At 47.0% G+C, this 13,453-nt stretch overlaps 1 protein-coding gene and 1 pseudogene across 5 annotated transcripts in view; both read right to left on the reverse strand.

Annotated features, from left to right (window-relative positions):
- Positions 1-895: 895 nt before the first annotated feature.
- Positions 896-13,453, reverse strand: part of LOC147634110 (serine/threonine-protein phosphatase BSL3-like) — a 61,284-nt gene continuing 48,726 nt past the window's right edge. For 3 of the 5 annotated variants that reach the window (XM_086805218.1, XM_086805220.1, XM_086805221.1), the window contains 3 exons: positions 1,698-1,833; positions 1,460-1,569; positions 896-1,263 (listed from right to left, as the gene is read on the reverse strand). In XM_086805218.1, the coding sequence (XP_086661344.1) occupies positions 1,180-1,263; positions 1,460-1,569; positions 1,698-1,833 (330 nt within the window). In that variant the 3' untranslated portion in view covers positions 896-1,179. The remainder of the gene's footprint in view (positions 1,264-1,459; positions 1,570-1,697; positions 1,834-13,453) is intronic. The other 2 variants (XR_015266977.1, XR_015266976.1) reach the window with 1 other exon arrangement.
- LOC147634111 (uncharacterized) lies at positions 7,256-8,354 on the reverse strand (annotated as a pseudogene).

The raw sequence follows: 13,453 nt of genomic DNA on the forward strand, positions 1-13,453 counted from the left end.
AGATATAGATAGTTCTCAATACGTTGGATCACGACACCCCATAGCTAGGATGAGAGATTACCTCAAAATATTGCTCTCACTATGAAAGAGAACTACAATCTTGATGAATAATTATGGGTTACCCAAGCCAAAACGAAGTCAGTGATAAGATCGGACTGGCCAGAGGAGCTGGAGGAAAAGGTTTTTATTCCAATTTGCCTCAAAACTATAGTTTCAACTCAAGAAAGATGCAAAATTATCTACATGCATGCATACAACATGCAAAGCTACCTACATGCATGCATGTCACATGCAAACTCCCATACACGCATGCATGCAACATGAAAAGCTACTTACTTGCATGCATGTCACATGCAAGATGCATGCATGCTACATTCAAAGTTATCTAGATATATGCATGCATACAACATGCAAAGCTACCTTCATGGATTTTTTTTCCCGTGATTTAGTCACTTCATGGATATATTGCAACACTTTTGGTCTCACAAACCCTTCGGGCTTCTGTAGATAATAATAGAACTTCCTTCTCTCTCATGCTCACACACAAAAAATCTAAAATATGTACTTTACGAAATAGCTTGAAATTAACTATTACTACAAAAACTTACAGTACTACAATAATTAAGAATCTAGCAAAGCTTCTATACCAAGAAAAAAAAAAGGCTAATAACCTCTACCATGGGAGAAAAAAAGAGGCCTCTTAGCAAACAGGAATGAAACACCTCTAAAAGCCACATTCTAAGAAAACCCACACATCCTACTCTTCACATGTGGTGCAGAGGTAATCAAGTACACAAACTAGACCCTAAATTTTGCTTCATTACATGGATACTTGTGACAAGTGCATTCCTTTCAGCCATCTTGCAATGAACTTTAGATGGCTTGACAAAGAGGATAACAAATGAGGTATTTTCACATTTATTGACATGGAAAGTAGCTGTTCAACCTTCAAACTTGAGCATGAACACATGGATGTCCATCCCTTATCTCATGTTACACCTAAAATCTTGGCACTATAAATGAGAAACTCGACTGAACAAAATTCAGCGCCAAGAAGCATACTGGAGTTACCACAACTTTAATGCGATGCTATTTCCATGCCAAACCCAACCAGGAAACCACTGACCATCCCGAAGGCATTTGAGGACAGTAATGTGCACTACCATATACAGCATGGTCTCATATCCAAGCCAGAGAGCTACGATCATTATCAGTATGAGGTCGCCCTCGTGTTGGTGTAGGTGGTCGTTGTACATTTAGCTCCTGAAACCAAACAGTGTTTGTATTAAAGCTTAAAGCACATAATCAGACCTCCAAAGAGAAGCTATGAATCACCTTGCTACAGTAGCTTATATAATGCTCAAAACAACACCACGTGCATCTCATACCTACTCCAAAACACACCAAACTCAAAGTAGTCTACAAAGAAAATAGATACTACTCAGCCCAAACTTGATACCTGCATCCAAGTTTCCTCGTATCCATCAGGGGGAATAGGGTGAATAAGCTTTGGCACCACCACCAAATCTCTGCCCAAGACCAGTATTGCCCCTGCGTTGTTGGCACTACCTGAACAAGATGATGCCAGACTGCAAATTTAGTTTCCTATTAAGCAATTTGTGCCTATGCGTGTGTGTGTGTGCAAGTGCCCGCATCTTGGCATGGACCTGAAATCTGGTGCTATGAGCTTTACTTACCACAGTAATTGGTGGCAGAAAATAGAGTTATTAGATGGCCTTGAGCGAAACGTTCAAATCCATCCATCACACACTCATGAGCCCTCACTATCAGCTGCAAGTTATTACTTTTACAGAATGCAAGCACACGGTCTGGCTGTCAGCAGGCAAAAAAAAAATGAGCATTAAAATGGATTGCCAGCAGTTAGAAAGCCATAGATTGGTACCTAACTAAAAGCCTACAGACAGAAAAAACCTTACTTGTTATTGAAAAAAACAGCTACAAAATACTATGTTTTTACATTAAGCTCTCTCTCTCTCTCTCTCTCTCTCTCTCTCTCTCGATTTCCAGCACTATTGGGGTGAAACAGGGCTGCCCTCTATCAACCACTCTTTTTGGCCTCTTCATGGAGGCGGGGCTGGTTCCACACTAGCAGGCATATTGATCCCCCTACATTATATGCAAATGACATCATCCTCCTTTCAGATTCAGCCGAGGGCCTTCAGAGACATCTGGATGCCTTACAGGATTTTTGCACTCAGCGAGACCTCACTGTTAACCTTGGTAAAACCAAGGTAATGGTCTTCAATGCCTCCCGCCCCTTCACATCCAGATTGAGCTTCACAAATAGATGGGATCCTGCGGAGATTGTCTCATCCTATGTCTACCTAATATATGATTATGGAATCTATTGAGCCTATGACGTGTATTGCCATCTATGATGGATTGTAAGATCCCACCCTATACATTTCCCTACAGGGACTCAAAGGGGCAAACAAATCATCACGAGTGACACGGATTCAAAGTTTTCTGGACACTTCTGACGGCTAGTTTTCTAGGGATTGGAGACTATGCTGAGTCTGATCACCCTCAATCCAATGGGCAGACGGATAGGATGAATCAAGTTCTAGAGGATATGCTTCATGCATACGTCTCCAAGCAACCATCTAATTGGGAAAGGTGCATTCCAATCGTCAAGTTTGCCTACAATAGTGCTAAGCATTCGGCTATTGGTTACAGTCCGTTTATGTTCATGCACAATTACCAACCTAGATCTCCAGTAACTATATCAGGACTTGAGGGTATTCGGATTGATGCGGCTAGAGATTTCGTAAGTGGATATGCAAAAGACGCTAGTCAGTGCACAGGAATCTATCAAAAGTGCTCAGGATAGAGCACGGTTTTATGCAATAGGAAGCATTCGCCGAGGAAGTTATCCAAGGGAATGCTAGTATATTTCAGGATACCCAGAGTTCTGAGATGTTGCGGATAGAGAAGGTTGAGAAGTTGTCCCCTAGGTACTATGGAACTTAAAAGATCCTAAATAGGGTTAGTGAGGTGGCTTATGGGCTAGAACTGCCTTCTAATGTAAAAGTTCATCCAATTTTTCATGTGAGTAGATTGAAGAAGGTGTTAGCATCGATGCGGCTAGAGATTTCTTAGCGGATCTGCAAGAGACGCTAGTCAGTGCACACAAATCTATCATAAGTGCTTAGGATACAGCACAATTTTATGCTAATAGGAAGCGTCACTCGCCAAGGAAGTTATCTGAGGAAATGCTAGTATATCTGAGGATACCCAAGAAATTTGAGATGTTACGGACGGGGAGGGTAGGGAAGTTATCCCCAATGTATTGTGGACCTTACAAGATCCTGAAAAGGATCAATGAGGTGGCTTATAAGTAGAACTACCTCCTAATGTAAAAGTTCATCCAGCTTTTCATGTGAATAGATTGAAGAAGAAACTGGGAGCTGAAGATAACCTTGTTACACCTCAAGAGCTCGTAGACCTTTGTTCCACATGAGTCGAAGCCTATACTAGATTTCACAAAGAGGAAGCTTATGAATGTCTTGATCCATGAGTATGAGATCAAATGGAAAGCGGAGGACTCAACCTAGGAGATAGATGCTAGTTTAGAACGTAGGCTCCCTGATTTTGTTTCCTAGAGAGAAAAATTCTTATGTTATGTACCTTACACTAATCCTCGGTGTTAAGTCCTAATCTAAGCAAGGTTGGGAGCCTTGAGATTAGGGAAACACTACAGGCAAGTTACAGGTGGCTAGGGTTAATAATTATTGATAATCCATGGTTACAAGCTATTTATGACCGGATATATATATACCTAGATGAATCCAGGAACATGCCCAAATTCATCTTATAAGAATGTGCAATTTATAACCTCATGGTAGTCATCCACAAGACAATAAACCATCAACTCCATCATGCATAGTACGTCATCACCCCCCAATACTGGGTATAGGACTTGGTATCAATATATGCTCCCACACACACAACCCACACACACACACACACACACACACACGCAATTACACATAAGAGCATACATTCATACAAAGGTCTGTGTATTGAGTTTCTGTCAGCGCTCCGGACATACAAGGCAGACTCAGCCATAATGAAGGCTAGCAGTAAGGATCATAACAAATAGAAAGAATTATATACCTTCATCAGGTCAGAAAAATCTGAACTTACAAATTGAGAGATTTGAAAAAGAAATAATAGTGAAGAAGGACAAAGACAAAAACAAAGCATTTGAAAGATCAAAAATAAATAAACTAACAAACCTAGCTACTAAGGAGAGGAAATCAAAAGATAATATCAAACGAAGACTTTTAATTAAGACATTAACAAAAACAAAACAAAACAAAACAAAAAACCAAAAACAAAAACAAACAAACAAACAAAAAAAACAAAACAAAACAAAACAAAACCAGAAAAAAACAAGAAAAAAAAAAACAAAACAATTACATGAATGAAAGAAACTTTAAAAAACAAAAAATAAAAAACAGACTTTTAATTAAGACATTAACAAAAAAGACAAAACAAAAAAAAAACCAAAAACAAAAACAAACAAACAAAACAAAACAAAACAAAACCAAAAAAAAAACAAGAAACAAGAAAACAAGAAAACAAAACAAAACAATTACATCAATGAAAGAAACTTTAAAAAATAAAAAATAAAAAACACACAAAAGCATACACACACTAATAAGAATTTAAACCTTTAGAGCTGAGATACTAAACAACAACACAAAATAGCAAAACAGAGAACTGTAAACTCAAACCTAAAGCACTTAAGAGCCAGAACCAAACATTAAGCTAAACTTTAAAAAAGACTTCGACTCAAAAGTGCAACCATTAACTCCAATGTCTGTCCGAACATGAAGTGTAGGTTCATCAACTCTATCATGCATAGCGTGGACAATAAGCTATGACATCCCTACTCACGTCATCAGTGCCCAAGAGTAGGTGCAGGTTTGTATAAGGTTAGTCCAAAAGAACATGCTTTGTAAAACCTGCGAACTGAGTTTCTATCACTCTCCGGAGGTGATGGGCATACTCAACCATGATAGAGAGTAGAATTCAAAGTCTGCTCTAAGGTATAACAACAAAGAATCACAAAACATAGGAAAGAACCAAACTAAGTCTATATTAAGCTAGAGCAAGAAAGAATTACAAAAAGACTAAACAAGGCCTACTCTAAGTTAAAACAACAAACCCTACTCTAAGCTAGAACAAGCCACTTTTACAAAAAAGAGCATTGAATTACGAATTAAGTGGGCTTATCAGCTCCCCACTTCACTCCTTATCACTTTAAACATTCCAAAAGCTGAAATAGGTATGTAATCTTCCTAGGAGGAGGTGTGTACTATGTAGCCATGGTAAGTCCTCTATCTAGGAAGATTGTTTGTTTAGTAGGGGCATCTAGATCAGGTGTCTCATGATGTTTCTCCTGTGATGTCCTTTTCTAATTATTTCTTTTCTCAACTGTGTTGTGCTAAAGCTGTCTAGTTTATGAATCAACATTGTGCTAACCTTGTCTAGTTTATGAATCACCACCCTCAAGTAATGTGATGAGACTCTAATCTTAGCATATCATAATCCTCATGGCATGTGACATGTACTGTCTATGAAGACAGGCAAGCTTCTAAATGAAACCATGCCATGCAAGCCTCATAAAGTGGTCCCAGTATTTAATTTTGAAAAAGGTTCATTCTTTCATGAATCATAGTAAGTTTATCTTTGGTCCTGCTAGGAAGATTACATAGTACACCTCCTCCTAGGCATCTTCCTAGATAGAGGGCTTACTATGGCTACATAGTATACACATGACCTAGATGCCCCTACTCGACAAAGCACGCTAACAACACGTGCCAGAGGTGTCACCCCACCTCCCATGCATCTCCCTCATAGTCACAAGGGACGGAGGGGACGGACCCTTGGAACAAGGGGACGCCATCCCAGGAACACTGTGGGACGGGGACGGACGGACGTCCCTAGCTGGGCGTCCCTCACAAGGGACGGCGTTCCGGGGACGGATCCAGGAGGGGACAGTTGTGGGGGACGGCTGCATGGGAACCCCTGCAGGTTACTGTTTGGGCAATGGTCACATTTTTGACCCTTTTTTTGGCCGTTTGGGAGGGGCTTTTCATGGGCCTTTAGCCTTGGCCCATAGGCCTTGAGCCTTTGAGGCTTTGGGCCTTGGCCTCTCTCTTGCCTCCCTCCCTATAAGAAGACACACACACACTCCCTCTCACAGTTCAAGATTTAGCTTCACACACACACACACTCTTTCTCCCTCAAGCGGCAAGCCTCAAGGGCCAAGGTCTCAAGTTTCAAGCTCTCACACAAGCAAGCCGTAGCCTCTCAAGACACACACTCCCTCACACACAGTCTCTCTCAAGCTTCACACACACACACACACACACACACACACCCACCCATCCTCACACTCAAGTTCTCCCTCAACTTTCAAGGCTCAAGCCTCACTCTCTCTCTCTCCCTCTCTCTCTCTCTCTCTCTCTCTCTCTCAAGCTATCAAGTGACAAGGAGGCATCCATCATCCATGGCATCCTCCTCGTAGCAGTGGCTCTTCAAGTTCCAACTACCCGTAGAAGGACGACGGGATGGACATGGTGGGATGAGGTCAATCACACCCCATCCCCTCATGGAGGTGGTGCACAGCCATGGACATGCAAGCTTTGCCCGTATAGGCGAGTGGGTGGTACTGACAAAGTAATTTTTAAGTGCCGTTCCTACCCCCGTCCCCATTCCCTACATATGGCCGTCCCCCGTCCCGTCCCCGTCCCCGTCCCCCGTTACCGTCCCCCGTCCCTTGTGACTATGATCTCCCTGGATAGAGGGCTTACAGTGCCACAAAGTCGAATGATGCCTTGAGTGTGGCTTCAAGAATTCAACTGCATCTGCTCCTCCCAAGACCGGCCATTACAAAGATTGAGACCCTGAAGGTGCTGAAAAGTGTTCTCCATGGCATGGATTGGTTTACTCACAATCGTATCGATATTTATTGCCATAGAGGAGCCATCCCCTTCTTGGATCTTTAGGAGAGCAAGGTCCAAGGGATTAGAACCTTAGGGTCTTCGCCATTACAATTAGTAAAAGCCTCCAAGATTTTGAAAGGGCTCAAAAGAGACATAGAAAATTTATGTCATCAAATTAAATCTAGTGAACAAGGAGATAGACTATAAGCAACCGAAGTGGCTAAGTAATCATGATGACTATTCCCTAAAGAGCTAATTAAATTACCTATATTTGATACCTACAGCAAAATAAGATGGCATGATTGAGAGATAAAGGCAAATTTAGTAGAGCAAAGACGAGAGAATCTAAAAAGTTGAGAGCAGATAACAATATACTTAGCTGTATCAGAAATATTGGAAGAAAAGTGTGGCATCCGAATGATCTTTAAGTTAGCATATTCAAGTTGTAAGCATTTGTCAAAATATCTACTATGAAGCCTGAAGATGATTGAGTGATCTTAAGGTCTAAAAAAGCACAACTATCGCTATTCGAGGTGCAGTTAAGTTTGCAAAATTCCTTGGGATAGATCCCTCCACCTAAGGAATTTGGACTGATATACAAAAACTCTTGAAAGGAAGGAATGTCGAGAACGAAGAGGTCATCTACAAAACGTCTCACATTACAAAGTTTGTGAAGAAAGACTGGACAAGTATTAGCAAAAATAAGGTGTTCCATAAAATCAAACTCATAAGTAAAAAGATAAAAATTAGCAAGAAAGACGGCACGATTGGTACCCATGGAAATACCAATTGCTTGATTAAATAAAGAGTCACCTAAGGATATATAAAGGTTATCTAGGAGAAAATCTAACCAAGTACAAATGTCATCTTTGTCTATAATTTTGGTGAATCTTTTCTCTCTTATCTACATCTTGATTTTTACTTTTTAACCAAGAAAAATCAAAATGCAAAGCTGACTTTTCTACTAATAAAGCCTTGCATCTATCCTTTTTTAATCTATAGGCAAAAACTTTTGTCATAAGGGATCTAATCCTTACACGAAAGTCTTCTAAGTCTAGTTTGGTGTATAAGGTTGTGAAGTCGAAGGTTTGTAGGCATAAAGGAGACTACTTTTCAGCCAGGCTCCGAAAGGAGTTTAAGAATTTCCAGACGGGAACTACTCCTAAAGAGTCTTTTAAGACCCAACTCGTGTCTGTAAGCACGTCAGCATCTTTAAGAAGATTTTTCCAAAGGTCATGGACACTAGGTAAAATGGCTTTAAAGCAATGACTAAGCCATTTAGAAACATCCATCAAAGATGTATTGCAAGAAGCAACTATGAACCTGGGCTTTATAGGATTCTTATGAAACTTCCAAACTATATACAAAAAAGGCAAAGTAGGGGATGTCGTGGATTTTCATGCTCGCTGAAGCTCCCGCCCGCCTCTCCCTGCTCGCGCTGTTGCACTGCGCCCTTCACCTTCCCGGCCTGTTCGCCCCCTCGTTTCCTCCTCGCTTCCTCCTTCTCCGCCTTCCCTGCATTGCCCGCCGCCAGCATTGCCTTCTTTGACCCCCGCCGCCTGTCTTTTAGCCCCCCCGTCTACATCCGCTACTGCGCCCCCCCATTCCGCCTGCCTTCGCTGCTGCCCATAGCTGTGCTCGCCGCCCTCCTCTCCCCTTACGCCTCCCCCCCCCCTTGTCTTCGCGCCCTCCTCCTCTCTGCAGCGGCATTCCCCCCCCCCCTTCGCCAGTTGTTTTTTTTTCCGCCAGTTGGTCTTTTTCCGCCCGGGTCTTTTTCCGCCCATCCCTCTTGCGCGCAGCCCCCTGCCCTCCCCCCCCCCTTTTTTTTTTTTAAGGTTTTATCTCTTTCGCCTCTTCCCCCCCCCCCCTCCCTCCCTTTTTTCTTGCTTCCGCCCCCTGGGGGTTTTGATTTCTTTTTTCCCTCCGTATTCCGCCTCTCTGTGTGCAACTCGTTTCCAGCATGTTCTCGCCTTCGCCGCAGCTTCAGACTCTGATGGAGGCTCCTCCCGCCCCGCCTCAGAGGGACTCATCAGCAGCCCCCTCGCCCGCCCCTGAGGTCACCCCCATCAGGCTTTCTCTTTCGCCGGAAGAGGAAGCGAGCCTCACCGCAGAGTTGGAACGCCTCCAGGCTCATTCCACCATCTGCCGTATAGTCGGCACTCGCCCCAGCAGAGGGGAGATCAGGGATCTTCTTCAGGCTCGCCTTCTTGCAGATGTGGGCAAGATCCTGGATGTACAGCTCCTGGGCCGGGGCCATTATCAGATCGAGTTCGAGGCCGCCCAGAGCGTTGCCAAGGTCCTTGCCATGAGTCCTTTGGACATCAGGGGTGCTCGGGCTTTCTTCAGACCTTGGCAGCATGGATTTGACCCAGCAGCGGCGGAGCAGGGAGAGCGCCTCTTCCATATTATAGTTTGTTTCCCTGGTCTCCGCCGGGAGTATCTTCCGCTCCTCTCCAGGCTCGGAGCATTGGTGGGCTCGGTACTAGAGACGGGCCCCTCAGCAGCTTCAGTGGTGGCCAGAGCAGCTGGGCTACCTTCGGTCAGAGTGTTGGTGTCTGACATCTCCTCCCTTCCTAAGGTCATTCAGCTACCTAGGATAGGGGGGGGGTGGATAGATCAGAGAGTGGAGTTCTCGGGGCTCCCGAACCAGTGCTTCATTTGCAGGCAGGTCGGTCATCTGGCCAAGGCCTGCCCTCGCAGGAGACCTCGACCCTCACCACAGCAGCAGGCTACTGATGGCCCGCCCATAGATTCGGCTCGGCAGGCTGCCTCAGGGACGCCTGCTCAGGCCACAGAGACCTCGGAGTGGCAGCCTGGACAGGGGCGCCGCCGAGGGAGACAGCCACAGCAGCACGCCCAGAGACCGCTGCAGCAGCAGCCACAGTCTCAGCCTCACTGGGTTCCCGTGAGGAACAGCTTTGCTCCCCTTCAGGAGGAGACCCCTGCAGCGACCGAGGACCAGGAGATGCCAGCTCCCCCTCCTTCACCCCCCCCACCCCCGTCCCCTCCCACCGCCTCGCTTCCACCTTCGCCTCCTCCCGCCCCCGCTCCGGTTTCGGCAGCGGCTCCCTCTCCACCTCCTTCGCCTCCCCCTCCTCCCCCTCCGCCCGCCTCACCTTCCCGGGAGACCCTGGCAGTTCCCTGGCGCTCACCTGCAGTCCGGAGAGCGCTGAGCACTGACCTCGCTCGAGTATCACAGAGGAGACCTATGCCGATTAGGGCCTCACGGATTTCATCTATCCGCAATCGGCTGAGTCGCCTTGGCATTAGACAGCGCTCGGAGGCCTTTGATTATTCCTTTACACGCCTTTTTGGAGCAGAGGGCCCCCATGAGCCAGCGCCCATTCGAGTCCATGTAGTGATACCTCCGGCCCGCGGGGAGGAGGCACTAGACTCAGCGGTGGCCTTCTCGTTCCCTCTATGTGGACCTTGTGATCGGGAGTGGACTCTAGAGCTCGCTCTCAGCACTTTGAAGACTCAGGCAGTTGAGTTTTCTCACCACATTAGCGATCTGGAGGTGACAGATGTGAAAGGCCGACTTTGGGAGTTGGCTCATTTTTTCTTGGATCCCGGGAGTGTGGATACCTCAGGGATTCGGCATTTGGTCGTGCGCATAGTGGCAGACTTGGCACGCGACCCTGGATACGTGAGTATACACGAGGTTTCTCTGTCAGAGCAGGAGGCAGTCGCCATGGGCCACAGCCACTGGCGCCTGATCCGAGATTCTTGCATTACACCGGGTGGGCAGATTCGCAGCCGTTCGGATGGGGACTACTCTCCATCCAAGCCGCTTGCGAAGGCCCGCCGCACGGCTGAGACAACATCCACCTCAGCAGGGCATCCATGAGGATCATCTCATGGAATGTACAGGGCCTTGGCGGAGCAGACTTTATACACTATCGAGGTTGCTTGAGGCAGGAGCTTCAGAGATGCCTGGTTGGTGGCAGCATTGACATTTTGATGATGCAGGAGCACCACTTGGGTGAGAGCAGGATCCGGAGATATGGTTCGGTGATGCCTGGTAGATGGGACACTTTTTGGTCTGCAGGGTTTGGTCCTTTGGGTGGACAGGGAGGAGTATGCATGGTTATTGCAGATGTATGGCGGCAGGCCATTGTGGATCGAGGGATCATTGTGCCTGGTAGAGCACAGTATGTCATTCTGAGGATGCATGATGAGCTATTGGGTGTGCTCAACATCTATGCGCCCAATCATGCTAGTGCCAGAGCAGAGTTCTGGACTCAGGTTACAGATGCATTGCCAGAGGCCGCACATTGGTGTGTTGGGGGAGACTTCAACATGCTTGAGGACCCGGCAGATAGGGTGGGAGGCAGTCATGTTACAGTGCACGGCACGGAGCTTGCAGCTTGGGACCGGTTTTGCATGTCACTGAGGATCACTGATGCATGGCAGCATGGGGCTTTCTCCCGGTCTCAGGACAGTCTTAGTTTCTCTCGGTCGGATCGCCGGCAGGGAGGGACTAATCTATCACGGATTGATTGCTTTTATGTGGGCGATTGGTTAGGGGAGCGAGGGGGCTCCGTCGGCATTCTCGCTGGCACCTCATTTTCAGATCATGCGCCAGTTATATTGACATTGGAGGAGGGGACACGGGAGCCCAGCTTGCAGTTGAGGATCCCAGAGAGGGTACTTGCAGATCCCAGTCTCGCTGAGGATATTGAGAGGATTTGGCATGATAGTCAGTGCTCTCACCAGGATGCAGCGGGCCAGTGTGCCCAGGGACTCACTGATCTTAGCTCTTTTCTGCACGCTGCAGCTTTGACACGACTGGGAGAGATTCGCAAGCGGGAGCAACGGCTGAGACGCAACCTTGCTTCGCTACAGCGCCTTCAGGAGCAGCAGCCTGCATGTGAGTGGGTGGCGTCCCAGTTGAGCCAGGCACGCCAGGAGGTTAGAGAGGTAGAGGAGCAGAGACATGAGTTTTACTATCGTCGTCAGGCCTCTCAGTGGACGCAGCTTGGTGATAGAGTGACTGGGGAGTTTTTTGAGATCACTGGACCCCGGCATGCGCGAGCAGGAGTCCGCCAGCTTGGTAGACCGGATGGATCGGTAGCTACTGAGCTCGGGGAGATCAGAGCCATTGCCACTGCTTTTTATAGTGACCTGCTTTCAGCGAAGCCAGCCACTGAGGATCGAGATGTTTGCAGACAGACTGTGTGGGCCCATGTGCAGAGGAGGGTCACAGACCATATGCGTACAGTTCTAGGTGCACCTCTGTCAGAGATTGAGCTTGCCGAGGCCTTGAGGGTCCTGCCGCGACATAGTTGCCCAGGGGAGGACGGACTGACGCCGGCCTTTTTTATGCGCTATTGGGACCTTTTGGGGCCAGGCCTCCGCAGGGGCTTTCAGCATGTTTTGGACACTGGGGTGATGCCGCAGAGCTTTTCAGAGGGCTTGATCTATCTTATCCCCAAGGGGGAGGGAGTATCAGATGACATTCGGCATTGGAGGCCTATTACGATCCTCAATACTGTCTACAAGGTCTTGGCAAAGGCCTTGAGTTTGAGGATCCAGCCCTTCCTGGGGGAGTTGATTCATGCTACTCAGACAGGATTTGTCAAGGAGCGCAGTATCCTTGACAATATCTTTACTTTCTAGGAGGCGACGCCCCGAGCTAGATTTCTTGGCGAGGACTTGGTCGTGATGCTTCTTGATTTTGAGAAGGCATACGATAGAGTTGATTGGGGATTCTTAGAGGGCACTATGCTTCGCCTGGGCTTTGAGCCAGGATGGATCAGAGGGGTGGCAGCTTTGTATTCCACAGCTCGCAGCCAGGTGCTGATTGCAGGAGAACGGGGGCCGAGTTTTGAGCTGACCAGATCAGTCCGTCAGGGGTGTCCTCTCGCCCCTTTCCTTTTTCTCTTCTTTGCGGAGGCTATGAGTATGTATTTGACGGCAGAGGAGGTTGGTTTGAGAGGACTTCAGCTCCCAGTCCGGGGGGAGGATTTGCTTGATGCTGAGTTTGCAGACGACACGGGCTTATTTTTGCATGGCCAAGAGGCCAATCTTATTCGGGCTGAGCAGTCGCTCCAGGTTTTTAGTGCAGCTTCGGGAGCATTGATCAATTGGCGCAAGACAGTGGCCTTTTGGATCAGTAGTGCTCCCACTCCGGCATGGAGCCCGGACCCCGGTTTTAGATGGATTCCTCCAGGCACAGCAGTGCGGTATTTGGGATGCCAGATTGGCCTCGATTTGTCACCTGAGCAGCAGATTGCCCCGCTTCTTCTGAGCATTCGGAAGAAGCTATTGTATTGGAGTACAGCTCGACTATCCTTGGCTGGGAGGGTGGTGGTGGCAAATTAGGTGCTGTTAGCGACCATGTGGTACATTACGTCTTGCTGGATTTTCTCGAGCTCTTGCATCAGCCAGGTACAGAGGCTGATCAGGAACTTTCTGTGGTCTGGGCGGGACGGTCAGCCAGCTCGGGCAAAGGTTGCATGGGCAGTTATTTCACT

The sequence above is a fragment of the Cibotium barometz genome, chromosome 11 (assembly GCF_041138505.1).
Source record: "Cibotium barometz isolate CiBa-2024 chromosome 11, ASM4113850v1, whole genome shotgun sequence".
NCBI classification, from domain to species: domain Eukaryota; kingdom Viridiplantae; phylum Streptophyta; class Polypodiopsida; order Cyatheales; family Cibotiaceae; genus Cibotium; species Cibotium barometz.